At 46.6% G+C, this 21825-nt stretch overlaps 2 protein-coding genes across 2 annotated transcripts in view; one reads left to right on the top strand and one right to left on the bottom strand.

The window, feature by feature from the left end:
* The first annotated feature begins 1185 nt into the window (after positions 1 to 1185).
* On the top strand, positions 1186 to 7062 carry Avpi1 (arginine vasopressin induced 1). The gene is made up of 3 exons (XM_038331765.1): positions 1186 to 1355; positions 5280 to 5555; positions 6493 to 7062. Exons 2-3 carry the CDS (start codon positions 5290 to 5292, stop codon positions 6650 to 6652), a joined length of 426 nt encoding a protein of 141 aa, XP_038187693.1. The 5' UTR covers positions 1186 to 1355; positions 5280 to 5289; the 3' UTR covers positions 6653 to 7062.
* Positions 7063 to 8047: 985 nt separating this feature from the next.
* The window catches only part of Pi4k2a (phosphatidylinositol 4-kinase type 2 alpha), a 29388-nt gene continuing 15610 nt past the window's right edge, over positions 8048 to 21825 (bottom strand). The window contains exons 5-9 of the mRNA XM_038346830.1: positions 18230 to 18291; positions 16514 to 16613; positions 15467 to 15600; positions 14951 to 15010; positions 8048 to 10261 (exon numbers count right to left, since the gene is read on the bottom strand). Coding sequence (XP_038202758.1) covers positions 10100 to 10261; positions 14951 to 15010; positions 15467 to 15600; positions 16514 to 16613; positions 18230 to 18291 — 518 coding nt within the window. The 3' untranslated portion in view covers positions 8048 to 10099. The remainder of the gene's footprint in view (positions 10262 to 14950; positions 15011 to 15466; positions 15601 to 16513; positions 16614 to 18229; positions 18292 to 21825) is intronic.

Here is a 21825-nt window from a genome sequence, read left to right as displayed (position 1 = left end):
CGTTACTGGCACTCTATAAAACCCGCAGAATGTCAGTTCATCAGTACAAATCACGTTATTTCCCAGCTCACAGACGCTCGAGGGGCAAATGCAGGCTTCATTGCCGGCCCATGCCTTCTGCTTTCCACCATGGCTACCTTGCTACTTATTTATTTATTTTGTTTTTTTTCGAGGCAAGGTGTCTCTGTGTAGCCTTGGAACTCATTCTGTAGATCAAGCTGGCCTCGAACTCACAGTGATCCTCCTGGCTCTGCCTCCGGAGTGCTGGGGTTAAAGGTGTGCGCGACCAACCGGCCTTGCTATTTATAGCGAATCTCCAGGCCTCACTTCATTTCTTTGGAGAAAAGTTCTATCGTGACCGCAGGAACCTTCCTTCCCTCTACCTTTATTCTTCCCAGATCCATTCTTCCTCGTTCTAAAAACTTCAGCGCCTTCCTTTCAACACTTGTGTTTCTTCTCGTGGTTTCCAGGACCTCCTTAACATGCCTCTTTACTCTCTTCCAGCTTCACGTGATCATGATGGCAGCCACAGACTAAGTGGTGTTCAGTGTTAGCCTTCATTGCTAGGCTGTTAACTACTCCAAGGCAATGGTAGTAGTTCTGTTACTGCCTAACAAGGAAACCGAACTGGGAAGGGTCGCGGTGGAAGACGTCAAAGAGAAAGGAACTTTTAAGTACTTCTTCCTTTAGGTAACAGGCCCAAACTTGCTCAGTTGCTACAAGATTTGAAGATCATTCTGAACGCAGGACCAGGTGGCTTCTGGGAGGAGAGGTGAATTTTAGGCGTAGCAGGTTATGAATAACTTAACAGAACAACGCGCCACGTGCGCAGGACACAGCCCAGAAAAAAGTGTGGAGGGGGGGACCATTTGTCACGTGCTCCCTGCAGGGCCTGAAGCCTCCGCCGCACCCCATGGCAGGAATGCGACCCCGCCCCGCCTGCGTGCGTGCGGGCAAAACCAAGCCAGCCCTAGGACTGACGTCAATCAAGGGGGAGCCTCCAGGCGTGGGGAGGGCTGAGGTTTGGAGGGGAAGGGAGGGCCCGAAGGACCCGCCCCTCACCGATACTCTGCCATTGATTGGACTCAAAGAATCTCCGCACTCGATTTGGAGGCGGGCAGGGAGAGGGGAGGAGCTAGACACGCCCTTCCCCCTCCGCAGGGGCTGATTGGCCCACGGAGTCTCTGAGTTCGGTTTGGGAAGGTTGGCTCAGCTGCTCGCTGCAGGGCTGTGGCCGAGGATTGGCTGTTGAGGAGCTCAGAGCACTTTCTCCGGGGAACTGTGGCTGCGATCCAGGTGGCTCCGGCCAGGCTCCGGGCTGCGATCTGCCAGCCTCGGGCAGCCAAGGCAACCAGGTAGGTAGGCCACGGTCCGGCTCAGCTCTGCGCGGGAGCGCACGGGAGGACGGCCGTAGCTAGGAACTCGCCAGGTCGCAAACCCTAGATCCATTTAAGGGCCTCTTGTTCTGCTAGCGGCCACATCTGAGCCCAGGGGCCGTCTGGGCTGGGGATGGCACCCTGTACCTTCTACCAAGATACCTTTTCCCAAGCTCTTGACCAGCTTTTTGGCCCTTGCGATCACCTTCAGGGCAGCCGCGTCTGCCCCTTCGAAAAGCCAGAGAGGTTGGAGTGGGCGTCTTAGCTGCCGGATCCCTATTTGGGGTCTGCTGGAACTGGCTATAGGTTGACATTGATCTAACTCCCCATGGAGCTCGCTCTAACTCCAGCTCTGAGGCTGGCATGGGAATTCTGTCTGTGGCTCGGTGGCGACCTCCAAAACCCTCAGATGGCAGGCTCTCAGAGGTTTCCGAACCTTCTGTCCCTGTTTCTTTTGAACATCTTCTCAGCCATTTGGCAAGAATGAAAATAACACTGGTTGAGATCGTAGGCACTCGGTGTCAGACCGCCTAGTTAATAGCCTAAGATTACCTACCAGCCTAGGGTGTTGAGCAGGTTACTACTTCCAGCTTTTTCATCTGGAAAATGAGTTTAACAATAGTGCCCACTAACAAGGGACCTTAGGATGCCACCTCACATGAGGACCAAAAAGTCCCCTAAAAGTGCTGCTCTGTGCTTGACACAGCAAGAGGCTTTCTTCTGTGAAGTCAGTCATAAAACCATGGTTCTAAAGGGGCACAAATGACCTTGTCTCTCTTTGAAGCCCGGCTGGGTGGTTTGCAAGCCAGCAGTGATGGCCGTGGTTCTACATAGTTGTTAATAGATTTCCCTTGGCATCGGTTTTCATTCAACCAATATGCAGTGTAGAGAATGCGTAGTATGCCAGGATGGACGTTCTCATATTTCATCTCTGTACCCAGTAAGGATTATTTTTCCCCTCACCGTTTTGATTGATGAACAAAATGAAGTAAAGGAAAAATGACACTTGTCCAAGGTCTCTGTGATCAGGGCACTGCCAGGAATTTAGGGGCTTGAATTCTTTCCAGTTCCTCGATCTGCTAGTTTATTTTTCAGGTCATGCCTGAAAATGGGTCTAGAATAAGGGCCTGGTTTTCTTCTTCGCTTCTGGGGCATAGATTTGGAAAGCCAGCAGTGTATGGAACACAGGGCCATTTGAATGTGGTTTTCCACTTGAGGAACAATAGATTTTGGCTGTTGTCCAGAGGTATGTCTGTACAGAGTAGCAGGCCAGGCCCACAGTGTTAACTTGAGCTATAGCCTCTAGTTGTTTTAAAGCGAGTATTGCCATAACCAAGGTTATTCAAAGGTGGCAACCTGACAGGGAGAACTGCCACCCCACCTAAGTGTGCTCTGTCTCCAGGGTTACCTATGCCAGCCTGAGAGGTGACAGGATGGAGAAATTATAGAATAGCAGTGGAACTAATGTCACACGCTACAGAGAATGCCCCCACTGCACAGCATCTGTGCTGCCAGTGCACTGGCCAGGTGAGGCATGAGGCATGCCTTAAATCTTTAAGAGCCGTACAGTTCTCCCTTTAACGTCTGACTCAAAACAAGTTGAACTTTGTCATCGTCAACGTTCAGTATTTACTTTGGGGGGTTCATTCTCAGCCTACTGTGTCCAGCTGAACGTTTTGTAATTAGTCCTCACTCATCAGCTCGCAGATTCACGCTTCTTCCACGGCAGCTCTAGAATGAACTCTTTTAATAGCCCCATGCTTTCGTTTCCCAGTTTTAAAAAGTACCATTGTTCAAGTATACACTTGAGCTTCCTGGAGGTTTTGTCCCGGAAATTCGGGGAGGAATTACTGAACACAGTGAATGAGACAGGAAGTGTCTTATGATGGTATCGTGACCCCACTTTATCAGTTTTCCCCAGCTTCACTCTGCTGTCTGAATTCCAGGGTGAGGCTCCCAGAGTGAAGGGCCTCAAAATCTGGAGGTGCCAAGGCTTCCCAAGGTTCATCGGGGGTGACTGAGGCCGGACCCGGGGCTGTCCAATAGTTTCACTGGAGGCTGACCAGTTAAAGCCCGGTGTCCTGTAGGTGGGTGCTGGAACTAAAGTGGCCGTTTCCTCCTGCTGGCAGCTGCTACTTGGTGATGGGACTGCCAATCTGAAAGAGGGACATCACCCCTTCTCCTACCACCCCAGGCCAGCCTAAGAGTCTTGGCCACTTGGCAGTGTTCTCCGACTTCTGCCGGATTCTGACCCTTCCACCCACTGTAGTAAAACAGTATCTGGCCTTCAGGGAGGCTGGGGGTGGGGAAAAGAGTAACTAGAGTCGAAGTTTTCTGGGACCTAATTAGTGAGACTTGTCCACACAAGCAGTCCCCGGCCAACAAGGAGCAGGCAGTGTCATCTCCCATCCCTGACAAGACATCACTGACAAGAGCAGGCCACCAGCCACAACCTGCCCCCACACGGCAGGGAATCGGCCAGAGGTGATGGGGATTCCTGAGGCCTGTCAACCAGTGAGGGACAGAACCCTGATCCTCTGAGTCACATGCCACACTGCACTGGGCTCGGCTGCAGTCCGAGTTCTTTAATGGAACCTGGAGGTCTTCTTCTGAAGAGCACCACTGGTTCAAGGCTGAGGATGCTGTCATCGACCCTGACACTAGTAACTTGTGGGATAAGGGATGTCCTTCACTCCTCGTGGATGAGTTGTTTGCCATGGACAACAGGAGGCTCAGGGGTTTAAACTATGGGGCCCAGCCCTTGCTTTTCCTGCAGTGGGATAGTGATGACAGGACCCGCCTTCTAGAGTTATTTTGAGAATTGATGATGCTGTGCGCATCGTTCAGTACACAGTAAGCACCCATGCTTGCCCTTTCCCGTTAGCCTCAAAGTGTGCCTTGGTCACTTAGCTTCTGTTCTCGCTGCACAGATCCACCAGTTCCTGGAGTTCATTACTACACGGGTTTGAACTGGGTTCTGTAAGAGTGTCTGAGATACAGGCTTTCTTACTCCTGTTTTCCAGTTAAAATATAGCTTTTGTGATTCTATCTGGATGTCTTCTGTGGATTTACCTTAGGTATTAAGTCTTGAAAAGGAAGTGGGCTAGGATAGAAACTGGGACAGTGCAGCGTGGAAACAACTGGAATAATGTGTTGAGGTGGAGGCCACAGCAAGGGAGGGGCAGTAGTCCTGAAGGTCGAGTGGTGACTCAGACTCTTCCAGAGAACAAAAGAACAGCAGGTAAGGGTGAGGGCTGCTGCTGGAGCAGGTAGAGAGCAAACTGGAAATGCTTGTCTTTATTGTCACTTCTTAAAAAACAAAAACAAAAACCTGCCATCGTGTAGTCCAGGCTGTTCTCAGACTCGAGATACAGCTGAGGATGACTCTCCAGCTTTTCCTTTTTAAGATTTATTTTTATTTCATGTGTACAAGTGCATGTATATCCATAAACATGCCTGGTGCCTACAGAGGCTAGAATTTCCCTGGAACTGGACTTACAGATGGTTCTGAGCAGCCATGTGGGTACCAACAACTGAACGTGGTCCTCTCCAAGAGCAGCCAGTGCTCTTAACTGCTGAGCTGTCTCTCCAGGCCTGACTTTGAACTTTTGATCCTTCTGCCTCCATCTCCCAGATGCTGGGATTACAGACATGCACTGCCATTCCTAGTTTATGTGGTGCTGGGCTCAAACCCAGTGTCTCATGCATGCTATACAAGCACTCTACCAAGTAAATGAGCTACATTCTCAGCCCCTATTCCACTCTTCCTATTTTATGGCAAATGTGTACCTATCTTTCTGTGACTGTGTTTGAATTTTCCCCTATCCAGTTTATGCCCAGCTGCTGGTTGACGTCTCTGTAGGTGGCTACAGGAGTGCTTACATCTCCACCTTTTATCCTCAGAGCACCCACGATGGGGACCCCAGCCTCAGTGGTGAGCGAGCCACCCTTGTGGCAGGTTTCAACTGAGGCCCGGGGCCGCAAGCAGGCCTCTGCTAACATCTTCCAGGATGCTGAGCTGGTGCAGATCCAGGGCTTGTTCCAGCGCAGTGGGGACCAGCTGGCTGAAGAACGGGCCCAGATCATCTGGGAATGTGCAGGGGATCACCGCGTTGCTGAGGCCCTGAGGAGACTGCGCAGGAAAAGGCCCCCAAGGCAGAACCACTGCAGCCGCCTGAGGTAGGGGCCTGGGACTGAAGGACCCAGGGAAGAGGTGGAAGGGATGCCCTCACTGTAAGGTGCCTACTGTCTGTGTTTATACTGCTATTGCCCCTAAGACTATCATTATTGTTGGAGTCACATGGCCCTGTGATCCCCATGAGAAGGAGAAAGCCCAGTCAAAGCAGAACTACCAAATTCTGAGACTCTTGGCCAGCAGAAGGGAGTATTTCTGGAAGGGGAAAAATTACCAGTAGTAGAATGGGTAACGTTCAAAGGCAGGCCTGGTTAAAGCCTGCAGGGGACTACAGAGAGGTCTCAGATAGTACTGAGGAGATCCTAAGGGGAACAAGCAGTAAAGACTTTCTCTGCCCATGTCACTGACAGCCCAAGAGTAGTGGGCCCTGGGGACCTAGGTAAACAACCTGGCCTTAAGCCCATCACAAGTTTCCCTCTAGGATCCTCCCCTCATTATAAACAGCAGAGACTGAGCAGGTTCTCAGGCCTGAGATGGCAAGTTAGTGTTCACTGCTTGCCTTAACTAATGTCATTTATTCCTGCCTTATGCCATGAATCAAGAAGGCAGAGGAGGTAAGGGGAGCTTTGGTGAGTGCCCGTTCCCCGATCCAGCCTACCCTCTTAACATACAGAGTTGGAGCCTGGCGGTGGTGGCACACGCCTTTAATCCCAGCACTCGGGACGCAGAGGCAGGCGGATCTCTGAGTTCGAGACCAGCCTGGTCTACAAGAGCTAGTTCCATGACAGGCACCAAAACTACAGAGAAACCCTGTCTTGAAAAACTAAAAAAAACAAAAAACAAAACAAAACACCATTCAGAGTTGGAAAGCTGCACCTAGTCATACAGTTCTTGGTGTAGTCTCTTTTTATCCTGAGTAGTGTTTTATAGTGATAAAACATCTCCATGTTGACGTTGGCTTATCACACTTGTTCCCAACAGAGCAACAGAGCCTGGTTCTATAGCGGCCGACCCACCGGACAGTGCCACTGGCACAGCATCAAGTGAGCAGTTTGGGAACTCCCGGAGGACAAGTGCCAGAGTCCACCGAAACTGGAATAAGCCAGGTCCCACAGGTTACCTCCACCAGATCAGACACTGACCCAGTGAAGGGGTGGGGACGGCCTCCCCAGATACTGCAGGAACTTTTGCCAAAGGGCTTATGGAGTTGCAAGGTCTGAGCAGGACCCTGTCTAGGTGATGAAAGCAGTAATAAGAATGTCGTCCTCGGTTCAGACCAGAACCAGCATCCACTGGACTCTGCGCCATGTGGAACCTCTCTTCTCAGTGAGGTCACAACAAAGCTGCTCATGCCTCAGACCTAACAGTACAGCTGGGCTGCATGGCACCCCCTGGGATAAAAGTGCGCTCAGATGCAGCACTCACCATTTCTGCCACTAACTGCCAGTTACTGTCACCATGCAGCAGCCAGCCGTCTCACACCCTTGTGCCATAGGCCAGTGCAAAGGGAAAACTTGTTTATGTAGAAAATAAAAACATTTACTTCAAGAATTCTGTGAGTCTGTTACAGAAGGGGAGAATTCCAAAATAGACTTGAGCCAGGCAGGATATCCCCAGGAGCTAAATCTGGGCTGGATGCTTGTATTGTACTTTCTCAACCCTTAGCCCCAGAGATCCCAGTACTACAACCTAATCTTCCAGAGGTGGGAAGTTATAAGGAAAAATGGGGTCTCTGCACTTGGGCACTGGGTCCTTGGTTGTTGGGAGCATCATCTCTCAGAAGGCACCATCAAGGGCCAACCATACTCAGGTTGGATGGCACAGGACCAATCAATCATCTTACACACCAGCACTATGGCCTGCTAACCTAGAGGTGAAGGGCTTTTCCTAGTCTAAACTATGTGCTCATCAGCCTTCCCCCTCCCCGCCAACCCATACCCTCAGGGACCCTATATGGCAAGACTGCCCTCTGCTGGCCAAGCAGAAAAGCCAACCTCTCAAAATTCACCTCTACACTAGTGGCTCTCAACCATCCTAGAGCTGCGACCCTTTAAATAGTTCATGTTGTGGTGACCCCAACCATAAAATTCTTTTCGTTACTACTGTAATTGCTACTTCCATGAATCTGATGGTCTTGGGAGACTCCTGTGAATGGGTCATTTGCGCGCGCGTGCGCGCGCGCGCACACACACACACACACACACACGTCCACACACACACACACACACACACACACACACGTCGCAACCCATGGGTTGAAAACCACTATTGTACACCTAATCCTAGAATCTGACTTTAAGGAAGAGGCCAGAGCAAATATAGAGTCCCTACCAGAGAAAATCTGTAACAAGTGTGCTTACCAAAGACAAGCATGTGTCCCATCAACAAACAGACTCAGGCCAGGTTTTGGAATGTCTAAGGAAAGTACTTGGTTTTCAGGAGTCGAGTCTTTGTAACTTTATAGAAACACATCTCTTTGCCCTTAAAATTGCATTTACCTTGTTTTCCTTTCCCCAAAGAAAATAGGACAAAGAGATCAGAACTGGATTTGTTATTCATACATTTGCATTGATTTAAATACAATACATACAATTCTACATACAGTGCATTAGAAGAACAGGGCAGCAGCTCTCACCAACCAGCTTCCACTCCTAGACATGGGGGACAGGCCTAAGGCTGGCAGAGGGACGGCTGTTCTGGAAGTGCCCGACACTCTGGGCTCTTGGCACTCCCAAAGTCCGCGTTCAAGGCAACCTGAGTACAGGCTTCAAGCGAGAGAGGCAGGGAAGGACGCCTGCACCCTTGCCCATCAGGCCTGGCACTGGCTTCCTCTTACATTGGACCCATTTTCCTCCTGATGGCAGAGCTGATCTGGAGTAAGACAGTGCAAAAGAGCCTGGTGGAACACCAGGTTCTCTCCAGGCACCTCAGGCTCTCCCCAGCACACAAGTGTGGAGTCTCGCCAACAGTCTGGTGCAAAGATGTCTATGAAGAATGTCACATACCTGGACCCCTGCAGGCTCCTGTGATCAGAAGGCAAGAATTCTCCCAAACATAGGTCTGAGGGTAAAGTCCAAGTGGGCTGGATGGGATTGTCAGGATGGGGCAAACAAAGGTGCCTTTGTCCACAGAGCATGCATATCCAGTGCTCAGAGATTCCTGTTGGCTGAGTGGAAGTCGATAGTAAGCTGGCTCCTAGATTGGACTGAACAGGGAGCAGCCTGTTCCAGCTGATGGGAGAGCTGTGTGACTCTGATCTGCCGCCTGGATGGTAGGAGCCAGGCAGGCCGATGAGACACACAGCTGTGGTCCTCATTCCCTTTCTTTGGTTTTTTCAAGCCTTCAAGACAATTTCTTTCCAAGGCTGACTGACCAATTGTAGAGTGTGAGAACCCTCAGGGAACACAGCACGGGGCGTGAACACGGCTGCCTCTCAGCCACAGGTGGCCCTCTTTTTTACTCTCTCCTGAAGCCAGTTCTTTGCTTTGGTGTAGAAAGGGTTCAAACACCTGGCAAGGGAGAAGACACATGGAAGCAGGAGATGCACGTTGAGCTGGGCAGGCACTGGGGGACTGTTTGAAGGCCTCTCTTCAGGAAGCTGAGGAGAAAGCAACCCAGGACACGAAGGCGGGGAGCCGTGGGGCACTGCCAATTAGGAGGCAGGGCACAGGTCCCGTTGCTTTCCAGGCAGCAGTAGTAACAGGAAGAACAAGGACACTGTCCTGCCACTCATGAACTGACTGACAACCTCTATGGAGAGCCTCCTCAGGACCCAAACTGAACTCATTAAAAGTTGGGAAAAATAGTGAAAACAGAAACCAAGTAGAAACAGATGAAGACTGAGGAAGGACCTAGGAGTGAGGCTGTGCCAGGCTCCCCATGGAACACCCCTAGCACCCAGCATGCACTTAGGCTAAATCAATCACCTCCACGTGCTACACATCTGCTCTTAACAACAACTGCCGGGGCTAGCCTTCTCTTCAGCTGAGCGCTAGGCAAGCAGCAACAGGCAGAGAACAGGAAGATTATGTGCAGAGCCTCAACAGGTACAGGGTAAAAGCCTCACTGCCACAAGAAGCCAGTACCACAGTGTGGCAAGGGGGAGGATTGATATGGCAAAAACAGAAAGGGAAGGTGTGGCTTTGACACAGCTCAGTTCATGGGAGTGAACAACTGCTTGGTAGCAGAGCCTGTCTAAGCAAATTTAGGTCTAGATTAGGGGCTTCTGACGTGAGATTATCTAATCTGGGTTTTCCTATAAGCATTTAAGTTTGTTTCTGTTGTGTCTTTCTGATGCAGAATATAAGAGGGAACTGGGATGTAGAGGGGCTGTCAGGGAGATGGGACCTTCCCAACCTGCCATCAGATGCTGGGAGTTGGTCCTCCTCAGCCACCTGGACTCCTTGCCTGGATGCCAGCTCCCCAACACTGAAGGGTCCAGGATTACTCTTGTCCCTGACTGTGCTTCTCCCTGAGGGAGGCGGCAAGCAGAGAGGAAGGACCCTGAAAGGCTCCGCCGTGCACCAGCTTCTCTCCAGGCCTGCTCCCAGCCTGTCACCTGCAGGATTTCTTCTGCCCGCTTCTAGGGCTACCACCAGGAAAAGAAGGGCTTCCGACTCTGAAAGCTCTGTGTGTAGGATTCGCTTGCAGACCGCTGATGAGAACGGGCCGTCTCAACAATCACAGGTGGCATCTGGACCAGGTGCAGGGGACTCTTATTGTCTTTTAGGGCCTGGGTCAAATTTAGGATCTGTATTGAAAAAAGCAAAATGGGTGAGAGAAAGGCCTAGTATTCTAAGCCTGCCTCTGCAGAGAGCACCCTCTTTCAAGTCAAAATAAATACCAATGGAAAGCCATGGAAGTAGGCTATCACAAAAGTAGGACACAGGGCTGGAGCGATAGCTCGGCGGCTAAGAGTATCTTGCAGAGGACCCGAGTTCAGTTCTTAGCACCCTTTGTCACGTGGATCATGATGCCCTGTAACTCCAACCCTCTTCTGGACTATGAAGGCACCACACACTCACAGGTACAGATACAGATACATAATTTTAAATGAAAATTTAAAAATTTGGGGGCTAGAGAGATGGCTCATAGTTAAAAGGCACTAGCTGCTCTTCCATAGGACCTGGGTTCAACTCCCAGCACCCACATGGTAGCTCATAACCATCTGTTATCTCAGTTCCAGGGGATCTGACACCTGCTTCTCAGTCTTTAAGGGCTCCAGTCACACAAGCGGGGTGCAGATATACATACAAGCAAAACACCCATACAATAAAATTAAAATAATTCTAAAAAAATAAGAGAAAATAGGTTTATGAGTGGGCAGTGGATATAACCTCACTAGCAAATTTTTAAAACACTGTGTTTGCCCATAGTTCCAACTTCAGAAGGGAAGGTTGAAAAGCTGCTTGAGGGCCAGAAATCTGAGACCTAACTGAGCAAAGACCCTGCCTTAAAACAAATAAGCAAAGGAAAGAATAAAACCCAAGTGAAAACAATACCTCTTTGCCCTGTAAGGCAAAATAGAAAATATAATCCGAGAGGGCAAGAGTTCAAAGAAACAGGCTGCAAGGTTGTGGGGCTGGAGTGTGGTGCACATGAGTAAGCTGAAAATAAAGCCTCCTTTGACCCTGCAACCCCCTCCCCAACTTTAAATCTGTGGTGCTGGACACCAAACCCAGAACTTCATACACACCAGGCTAAGTCTTTCCTACCTCAGCCTTGAAAAGGTTGAGTGTCAACATGCCTGGCCCTGTCATTTTGAAGGGTAGGTCACTGGCTGAGTGTGTGTGACTCAGCAAACTAATGACCGAGTCAGGAGGCCAGACAGTCCTACCCTATCATTATTTATCCACAGCCCCATCAACTGATCCAAAAAGTTTCAAAACAAGTGACACCGGGTCGGATTACTTCTCTAGGTTCCTTGCAAGTTTCTTCTCCTTTGTCCTTTGTCAGACCACACTGTAGTCTGCCCCTGGGTATGCAGTCAAACTGCAATGCCTATGTTTGAACCAATGCTTCCTTTGCCTGCTGCTTTTTTTCTGACAACAAGTTTTTTTAATTATTTATTTTTATTTTCTATGAATTGGTGTTTTACCTATATGTTTGTCTGTGTGAGGGTGCCAGATGCCCTGGAACTGGAGTAACAGAGCCATGAGATGCCATGTGGGTGCTGGGAACTGAACCTGGGTCCACTGGAAGGGCAGTCAGTGCTCTCAACCACCAACCCTCTTTCTACCCCCCCACCTCTGCTAACAGTTTTTTTTTTAAGATTTATTTATTTATTATGTACACAGTGTTCAGCCTCCATGTATGCCTGCAGGCCAGAAGAGGGCACCAGATATCATTACAGATGGTTGTGAGCCACCATGTGGTTGCTGGGAATTGAACTCAGGACCTCCAGAAGAGCAGTCAGTGCTCTTAACCTCTGAGCCATCTCTCCAGCCCCCTGCTAACAGTTTTAAAATGCAAAGGCTGTTCTAAAAACATTAAGAACACAAGGTAGAAAGATAAATTTTCACCTGCCATTCTCCTCTACCTTTTGCTATCCTACTAGATGATAACCAGACGGGGTGTAATGGGAAGGAAGGCTGTACAGTGTTGGCAAGGGACTGAGATGAGGAAGGGCTGGAGAAGATGGTATGATATGGATGAGGTGCCACCTATATTATCCTAAGAAGCAAGCCAGTTCCATTATGTTGAGGCCTATAATAACAGAGTCTACAATGTAGCTTTCAGGTTTCCAAAAGTTACACCAGTCTAGCTATTGGTATTCAAATAGATTAATAAAATGGCAACTCTTAAAACTTCTTGACTACTCATGTGAGCAGATGAGCCAGCCCTGAAGGCATGAGAGCTGAACATTCCCCCTCCCCATACACAAGCCCCCTACAGCAATAAGGAGAGAGGGCCTGTACCTCTCACCTGGGCCAAACAGCAGTGTGAGTGTGGGTGGCCCAGATCTGAGGACCTGAGAGCAGGAGAACTGGCTCCACTCCTTGCTGCAGGCTGCACTGAGTGAGCTAGATGCTGGAGGGCTCACCCAGGTAGTGACAATGAGGGAGAGTTGGCAGGCTAACCAACCCAGCTACTGTCCAGGCCCAGAACCAAGGCTATGAGTTAGCCCACTCCAACACCTACCTCATCTATGAACTGTTGGAGCATGTGAAGGGTACGAACCTACAGATCCAAAACTGCAGAATCGCCATGACACACTGAACAACAGAATATCCAAGAGGAGCCCTAGTGAAAGCCCATTATCAGTGGCATAGCAGAAGTCAGAGACATTGAGACAGACCAATGACTCATGGCAAGGAACACTTGCAAGTAAAGATGAATGGTGAAGAGTCCAAGAATAAGAATATAGAAATGTAGATTCCAGAAATAAGAATGTATAAAGTTGTAAGCCTAGGAGAATGAGAGCAGGTTATCAGCAGCTTTCTCAGCAGCTTAAGGATTAACTATTAACAGTGGCTTATTTTACTTTACAACCCATAGCTCTGTCTGAAAGGCTAAAGCAGCCCTCTCTCTGCAAATTCAGAGTTCCTCTGCAAACTGAGGGTCAGCTTTTAGATACCCCACCCACCTACCCCTGCCACTCATGACTGGCAATTGATATGAGCTGAATTAACTTTTAAATGATTGTATGCACCTGACTTTTTGGTTGTGCATTTTCCCATACCCTTCCCTGCTACACAAATCTGGCACTATGAGGGGAATATAGAGCTTTGGTAAGCACCATCAGAAAGTGCCAAAAGAAGACAATGGGCTAAATACAAACAATAGTTTAACTTTAAAAAAAAAAAACAAAACAAAAAAACGGTTAATGGAAATTGTAAGAAAGGCAATTTGTATCTGAGTTTTACTTTGAGATTGTAAAAAATTCTTTTGTTCATGCCTAATACTTGCTTCTTGTTATAAAAAGGGGAATTCAAGAAACAGCTTATTGCCACAGCGTTACAAGTCTATCTCTGGCTGTAGTCTCAGCTAGCTGATAAGCTTTTTGTGCCCACATGGAGGCTTATTTTTTAATTTTTTTCCAGGAATAAAGTTTGCTTCTGGTTTAATAGATTTTGGTGGTCTGTCCCCAATCTTTGCATGACCCCTGTGAACCCAACAAATGGACTACAGGGTAAACTGTTTCTTACTCAATGGTCCACACTACAATTTCTATAGGATTTTTCTATTTCTCATTTTGTTGTTTGTTTTTGGTTTTTCTTTCAAATTTTGTTTTGGGGAGGTTGCAACAAGGGCAGAGGGTGAATGCAAGGGGACAGGAAGACAAGTGGGATCAGAATGCATGACGTGAAATCCACAAAGAATCAATAGAAGTTTAAAAAGTCTTGATTATCCCATTTCCAAGGAAAATGTGCTCAGCAAACTCAAAGATGCTTCCTTTGGGAGTCTTAGCTAAACAGCATGAAGAAGTAAATATATACCTATGGTGGGAAGACTGCTATATGCTTGAAAACTAAAATTAGTAAGACAGTTAGACCAAAAGCCTGCAATCCTAGCACGTGGGAAATGGAGGCAGGAGGGTCAATTGTTCATGGTCACTGTTGCCTACATGGTAACTTTAGGACCAGTCTGGGCTATACAACAACCTATCTCAAAGAAGAAAAAGATTCAGAAGCTGACTTTTCTATTTACATAATTAGTTATTATGTGTTGAGTACTTTTACGCATCAGGCATTACTCAAACTATTTCAAATAATGTGTCTAATTTTATATATATAAACCTCATGAAGCAAGTACGTGACACAAAGAAAAATGAAGGGAAGAAGAGGTTTGGGTCTCATAGGTAGTAAATGGGAGCGCCAGGCTTCACTGCTGAGCTCTCTTTAAGCCCTACTTATGACAAATCTCCCAGTTTTGTTTCTGAGATAGGATCTGACTCAAATTCACAGGGATCCTCCTGAGTGCTGGAATTAAGGATGTGCACCACCATGCTCAGGCCTACAGAGTTTTGACAATGCTGAGTTTCTGTAGTTCCCTCTGAAGGTGAAGTAGACGGGAGAATAATACAGCTTGTAACTCAAAGAACAAACTTATAACCATAGCAAGTACCAGCATGTTCACCATGTGCCGAGCAGTGTTTCTTCTTAATGCTTACCATGAATTCTCTCATGCACAAGTCCACAACAGAGGAAGGTACAGTTACTACCCTATTTTATAAACAAGGAAATTCAGATCCTGCTTGCATCACAGAACCTGTAACTGGTGGGGTGACCTGGCTCAGAGTCCAGTTCTCAGCCACTGAGGCTGCATTACATTTATCAATAATGCGCCCAACAACTAGTATAGGGCTAAACCTTCAGCAAGTGTGTCAGCAAACAGTGGTTGGTACCAACACTATGGAAGAGGGAGGGGATGGCAGAGACTACCTTTTCTCTCCTGTAGTTTAGGGCAGAGCCACAAATATTTGATGTCCCAGGCTTACCTGGCCCCTCATGACAGCGATCTGCTTATGGAACTGGCCCCTGTCGAAACCAGGATCTTTCTGTAGGAGAAAGGCAGAGGAGGATGATGGAACCCATGTGAATGCCTCTTAGGAACCCACTTTTCCTCCCACTTAAGTTTCTAACAGTAGTTTATTAAGTACACTGCAAGGAACCAGTGAGTTAGGAAGTAACTAGAATATTTCCTGCCACTTAGAACCCTGAACTGCCCTCCCCACCACCCCCGCCACCCCGTTCAGTGACACACCACACAGAATCTAGGTGGTACTGGGGATGGAACCCAGGGCTTTCTGTATGCTAAGTAAGCGCTCTACAAACAGAGTTACATCATCCTAGCAATGCGGCTACCAGGTCTTTCAATCCTTCCAAACCAGCTCCAGCTGGTTCATAGTAACCCTGCTCTTGTGGCTAACTCAAGTTAGACCAGTGTGAAACAATAGCCTTCACTGCTTGTTCTGCTTGTTCAGAACTAATTATAAACACCACAAGGGGCTGACCTTGAAGAGTTCATAAAGGTCCTCCTCCAAGTCCTTGACGAAGTTAGGGTCTGAAATCTTTGGAAGAATCAAATCTTTTATCTCCTGAGAGAATGGGACCTTCGCCTGGGGCAACCAGGCCCAGTAAAAAGGATCTGAAAAGAGAACAGACTCAAAGCAAAGCAGGTGCCGGAATGTCTGCCCTGGGTCTGTCAAAGAGAAAACTATTCTTCCCTGATACAGAACAGAAAACCAACAAAATCCCTCTCCAAGTGCTGCTGACCCTAAGACTGTACAATTAGTAAACACAGGACTCAAAAGTCACACCCAGAGCAGCCTAATCCCAGAGCTCTTTTCCAGGTGACACGTGACTTCCCACAAACAGGTCTATCTAGATGCAGCTACTTGCTGGACTTTCAGATGACCCTGAAAACAAAGGCTGGTGCTACAAAGAGGGCTGGTGACTCCATACTGGCATTTCTTTTCCTTTTCACAGATTTTCAATTAGAATGGGGTATGGAGTATAACCAAGGAAGACAGGACACTGACAGCAATTTATCTGCAGAGACCCAAATGAAATAACTTATGAAAAGATGAGTTTAAAATTGCAAAATGGCCAGGCAGTGGTGGTGCACACCTTTAGTCCCAGCACTAGGGAGGCAGAAGCAGGTGGACCTCTGTGAGTTTGAGGCAATCCAGAACTGTTACACAGGGAAACCCTGTCTCCAAAAACACCACCACCACTACCAACAACAAAAAGAATGCAAAGCAGAAATGAGAAAACTCATTTATACTGACTTATTTATTATTTACTTTGCAGGAATTGGGATGGAATCCAAGGGTTTTGCACATGCCGCACACCCAGCCCATATTCTTCTACTCTCTCATTACCCATATACCTTCACTGGAAATAAATAGCAAAAAATTCTAATAGTTTATACGATGGAACAGTTACCATATGTTACTGGCCATGTGTAAAAAGGGCTGAGGCTACAGTATTTCATTAATTCTTAGGCCAGTCCTACTACAGCAATGAACCAGAGCACAGTCCATTGCTCTTAAACTTACATGCCCTCCAGGAGTCAGGATGCTTCAGCGGGAAAGCTAGCCCATTGTCTATGGCAGCCACCTTGATAACAGGCTCCTTCACCACCACCCAATCTGTGTCCTGCAGAACAAAGAGAGATTTGCTCAGGCCCTTTAAAATAGCAGCAGAAGACAGGCAGTGGTGGCACACGTCTTTAATAATCCCAGGACTCTGGAGGCAGAAGCAAGAGGATCTCTGTGAATTCAAAGTTAGCTTGGTCTACACAGTTCCAGGACAGCCAGGGCTATACAAAGAAACCCTGCCTCAAAAAAAGAAAAAAAAAATCAAATAAATAAAACAGCTCATCTCAGCCCCTCCTTCAGCTTACTTAGATCTAACCTCTACCAGTTTTCATACTGTTTTCGGACGTGGCATCTGCTTAATTTACAGTCTGCTCAAGGTTCTCAGGAGTTTCTCCCTCTTAGCCTTCCCGACTTCTGGAGGCAGAGGTCTCCTGAGTGCTGGTGTCACGGGTGTGCACCGTATACACTGCTAGAGCCCTCCCTGACTCATCATGGGCCATGCACATTTATTTACCCAGAACTTGTCTTTCAAAAAACAAAGAGAGTTGTAAATCATTCTGAGGTAAACCAGTGAGAAACTGGATAACAGAAGGAAAGAAAAATCTGTACCAGCCAGCCAAGGTCCTTTAAATGTGGACCTTAGTTCAGCTATGACTTCACTGGTAATGATGATAAATACCCATTTTCCAGAGAAAACAGAATCAAGATGACAGGTGGCTAGCTTCTACACAAGGTAGTCATGCCTCAGTGATACATAAAAATGAAAAGGTCAGAATGGGTGATAGTGATGCACGCCTTTAATTCCAGCATTCAGGAGGTAGAAGCCGGCAGATCTCTAGAGTTCGAGGCCAGCCTGGTCTACAGAGCAAGTTCGAAAACAGCCAGGGCTACAGGGAAAAACTCTGCCTCAAATAAATAAACAAACAACAAAAAGAAAACAAAAGGAGAGGAACGGAGTAGAGGCTGAGCAGACTCGCAGGCTGCACCAGGGACACTGTCTACTAGTGCTGTCACAGAGGCAGGAGCTGCTGCTCCAGGACCCTGTGTCACAATTTCCTGGTACTGAGGCTGAAGAGACAGCGCAGGAGTTAAGTGCACTGGCTGCTTTCCTAGAGGACATAGGTCTGATTCCCAGTACCCACTTGTGACACAGAGCCATCTGTAGATCAGATGTACTTTTCTGGCCTCTGTAAGCACCAGGCACAGATTAGATACACGGTCATACATGCAGACAAAACACTCATACACATAAAATGAATCTTAAAAGGGGAAAAAAAACTTAAAGGAAAAAAGGCACTGACACAGTTTTTTCTAGACTTATGTATCCCATGGCTAAAAAGGGTAGGGACCACTGGGCTAGACAATAGACAGACTCGTTTAATGCAGTATTTTTCAGACCTTTACTATGCTCCCGTGCAGTGTGAGGCTCCAAGAATAGAGTATACAGTGTTCTCCAGTTACTCCTCTTCCTGATACCATTCCAATTAATATCACTTAGCAGGATGCTCAGTGTACTTAAAACACACACTAAAGAAACTACACCAAGTATTAACTTAAACCTATGTTTCTCTGACTCTTGTTAATTTTTGTGACCTAAATTTCTATTTTGTGTTTCTATTGTTTAATAATTACTCCTCCCCACCCTCCTCTTTGAGATACAGACCAACCTCTTACCCGACTGCTAGAACTATCCATTGGATAGTCATATTTAATCAGCCAGTTGTCGTTGCCTCGGTCTGTAAACAGAAACATAAAATAAGTATGAATAATGTATCTAATTTGAGAAATGATAGATTTGATTAAGCATTTGGGATACTTGGTTCACCTCCAACTAAGATCAACTACAAGGTGGATAAAATATTTAAAAATTCCTGGAAGGCATTAGTGATTTTAACAAGATTAAAAAATTTGAGCCGGGTGGTGGTGGCGCACGCCTTTTATCCCAGCACTCAGAAGGCAGAGGCAGACGGATCTCTGTGAGTTCGAGACCGGCCTGGTCTACAAGAGCTCGTTCCAGGACAGACTCCAAAGCCACAGAGAAACTCTGTCTCAAAAAACCAAAAAAAAAAAAAAAAAAATTAAAAAATTTGAGTCAAAATCCCAGTACTCAGGAGGCTAAGGCAGGAGGATCTTAAATTCAAGACCAGTCTATCTTATTTACCACAAGACTGCCTTAGAAGGAAGGAAGAAAAGGAAGGAAGGAGGGAAAAAAGAATCTAAGAGCTGGGACAAGGAGAAAGAGACACAGGGAGGACCCAATCCTTGTGGCTTTTTTCTCCTACTGTAGCTGCCTATTTGGGAAGAGGTGGCTAGAAGGCTGGGAAGGGGGACAGTGTGCTCACTCTTAAGAGAGAAAACTTGCAGCCCATCTTGGAAGCAAGCCAGCTCCAACATCTGAGGCTCAAGTGACCCTAGGCTGCTACTGATTTAGGCGCTGGCCCTGAATAACTGTTATACCCCAGACAGATTTTACATCATCACCCAAAACTATAGTTTCTGATAGAAAGTATCTGGCAACCAGACTAACCAAGTACACAGAGAAATAAAAAACGACACAATAAAAACAGAAATGAGAACACTAGAACAACACAGAGCCACCAAACAAGGGTGTTATCTTATATAGACTTTTTAATGTCCAAGTAAAATATTTAATATCTTCAAGAAGATAAAAGGAACAGCCAGGAGTGGTAACACATGCCTACAACACCAGCTCTTAGGAGGTGGAGGCCAGAAGATTAGGAGTTCAAGGTCAGCCTGGGCTAAGTAAGACTCTGTCTCAAAAACACCAGGGGGAAAAATAAAATTAAAGGCAAGACTAAAATATCAGCAGTAAACAAGCAAAATTTGAAAAAGAACCAAGTAGCAATTCAAGAACTGAGAAATCACAATCCTGGGAAATAGAACACAGGCCACGTGGGCTGGTGGAGCACATCTTTAGTCCCAGCACTTGGGTGATCTCTTCTAGTCCCAGCCTTGTCTACATAGCAAGTTCCAGGACAGTGGGGCTAGAAGGTGAGATCTTGTCTCAAAACGTCAACAACAATAGAAAAAAAAAAAAAAGAGGAAGACGAGGAGGGTCACTCAGGAGGCTGAGGCAGAGGCAGAAAGATCACTGGTTCACATCAACCGTAATTCTGGGGTATGCTATGAAAAGGTCACCCACTTATACACACACCCAAATAAACAACAAAAAAATTGGTCAAGATGAAAATAACTGAGTCTGATTAAGCCAGTTTCTTGGGGCCAGACAGGGTTTCTCTGCATAGCACTGGCTGTCCTGGAATTCGCTCTGTAGACCATACTCGCCTTGAACTCTCACAGAGACCTGCCTGCCTCTGCCTTCTGTGTGCTGAGATTAAAGGTGTGTGCCACCAGCTCACAGCGGTAAATGTATTTTTAAAAAATGGACACAATTACAGCCCGGCAGTGGGGGCGCACGCCTTTAACCCCAGCACTAGGGAGGCAGAGGCAGGTGGATCTCTGTGAGTTCAAGGCCAGCCTGGTTTACAAAAGCCAGTTCCAGGACAGGCACCAAAGCTACAGAGAAACATCGTTTCGAAAACAACAACAACAAAATGGACACAATTATGAATAAAACATCCTTGCAGGTGAGCAAAGTATCCTTGTAGCTGGGTAAAGTGTCACAAGCCTAAAATCTTGATATTAATGAGGCTTGAGGCAGGAAGATTGAACATTCATGGTCAGGATGTCTCAAAAAAAAAAGAGAGAAAGAAATGAATGGGGGAGGAAGGTAGAAAAGGAGGCAAAGAAGAAGTGGAGAAGTGGAGAATGAGGAACCAATAATATTGGATAATTTTGCAATCTGAGGAAAAGTTAATGGTTTTACAAAGTTTCATATCTACCTAGTATTTTCCCCCTTTAGCAATTCTGAAACTTTCTGTGTTGTCTAAGATTAAACAAATAAGTAAATTTATTGTAATTTTTCTCAATTTATTGTACTATAAGTAGTTGTAATAGGAGCCTGGTCTGTCTGTATCAGGAAGGGAATTATAAATCAAACAGAAAGAAGGCTAAAATAAGCTTGTGTCTGAATATAAACTCATATTCTTGTAGCTGTAAATATACTTTCTCTTCCAGTAAGAGAACATTGGAGAAATGGCAGATTCCAGCTTGAGACTAGAAGATCTTGTGCCAGAAATTAAGGAAGCGCTTATAACAGATATAAAAATACAGGAACACTGGCCAAATTAGGGACAATTTGAGCACCAAAATAAATATGGACAGGGGGCTGGAGAGATGGCTCAGTGGTTAAGAGCATTGCCTGCTCTTCCAAAGGTCCTGAGTTCAATTCCCGGCAACCACATGGTGGCTCACAACCATCTGTAATGACATCTGGTGCCCTCTTCTGGCCTGCAAACATACACACAGACAGAATATTGTATACATATTAAAAAAATAAATATGGACAGAAAGTGAGTATATAAATAAAAATTATGTGGCTAGGTAGTGTCACCTTTAGTCCCAGCCCTCTGTGAGTTTGGGGTCAGCCTGGTGTACACAGTGCTAGGACAGCCATAGCTACATAAGGAGATTATCTCAACACACAAAAGGGTGTGTTCCAAGACTCCCAGCCTGAAGCCAGGCTGCCAAACTGGGGAGACTGTCTTCCTCTCTTCCTCTCCCCCTCACATACACACTTTCACTTAATGGAAATACCTCACAGCTTTCTTCAGGCTGTCCCAATTGTTAGTGTTGTATTTAGGAACTACTCTTCAGCAAAATGAATGATTCTTATGGCAACAGCTGAGGGACTAGCTAAGATCACTAAAACTGACAGACAGGTCATTCTGCAGTGCAGATATACTGGACAAAGGGATGAGTCACATCCTGGGTGAGACAGCAAGAAACTTGAAGCTACTCAGAGTGGAATTTTTTTAGTTATATAAAACTTATGCATTATTTATTCCTGGACCTTCCCATTTAATATTTTCACATCAGTTAACCACGGATAACAGAAATAACAGAAAGCAAACTATGAATAAAAAAAAACTATAAAATAAAGTTAGTAACCAAGCAACAGCAAATAGAAAACTGGAAAGCTGGGCACAGGAGCTCATCATACATGCATTTCAGAAATGCAGAAATAGTGTAATGAGTTCTAGACTAGCCTGAGCTACACAGTAAGTTCCAGAACAGCCTGGGCTACAAGGTCTTTCCACACACACAAACGCCTGCCCTTGTCTTTCCAACCCCCACTCTCCACATGGCAAAAAAAAGAAAATAGAAAATTTGCAAAATTGCATAACCAA

The sequence above is a fragment of the Arvicola amphibius genome, chromosome 1 (genome assembly GCF_903992535.2).
Source record: "Arvicola amphibius chromosome 1, mArvAmp1.2, whole genome shotgun sequence".
NCBI classification, from domain to species: domain Eukaryota; kingdom Metazoa; phylum Chordata; class Mammalia; order Rodentia; family Cricetidae; genus Arvicola; species Arvicola amphibius.
The sequence above is the reverse complement of the archived record's forward strand: the minus strand, read 5'-3'. Positions and strand labels throughout refer to the sequence as shown.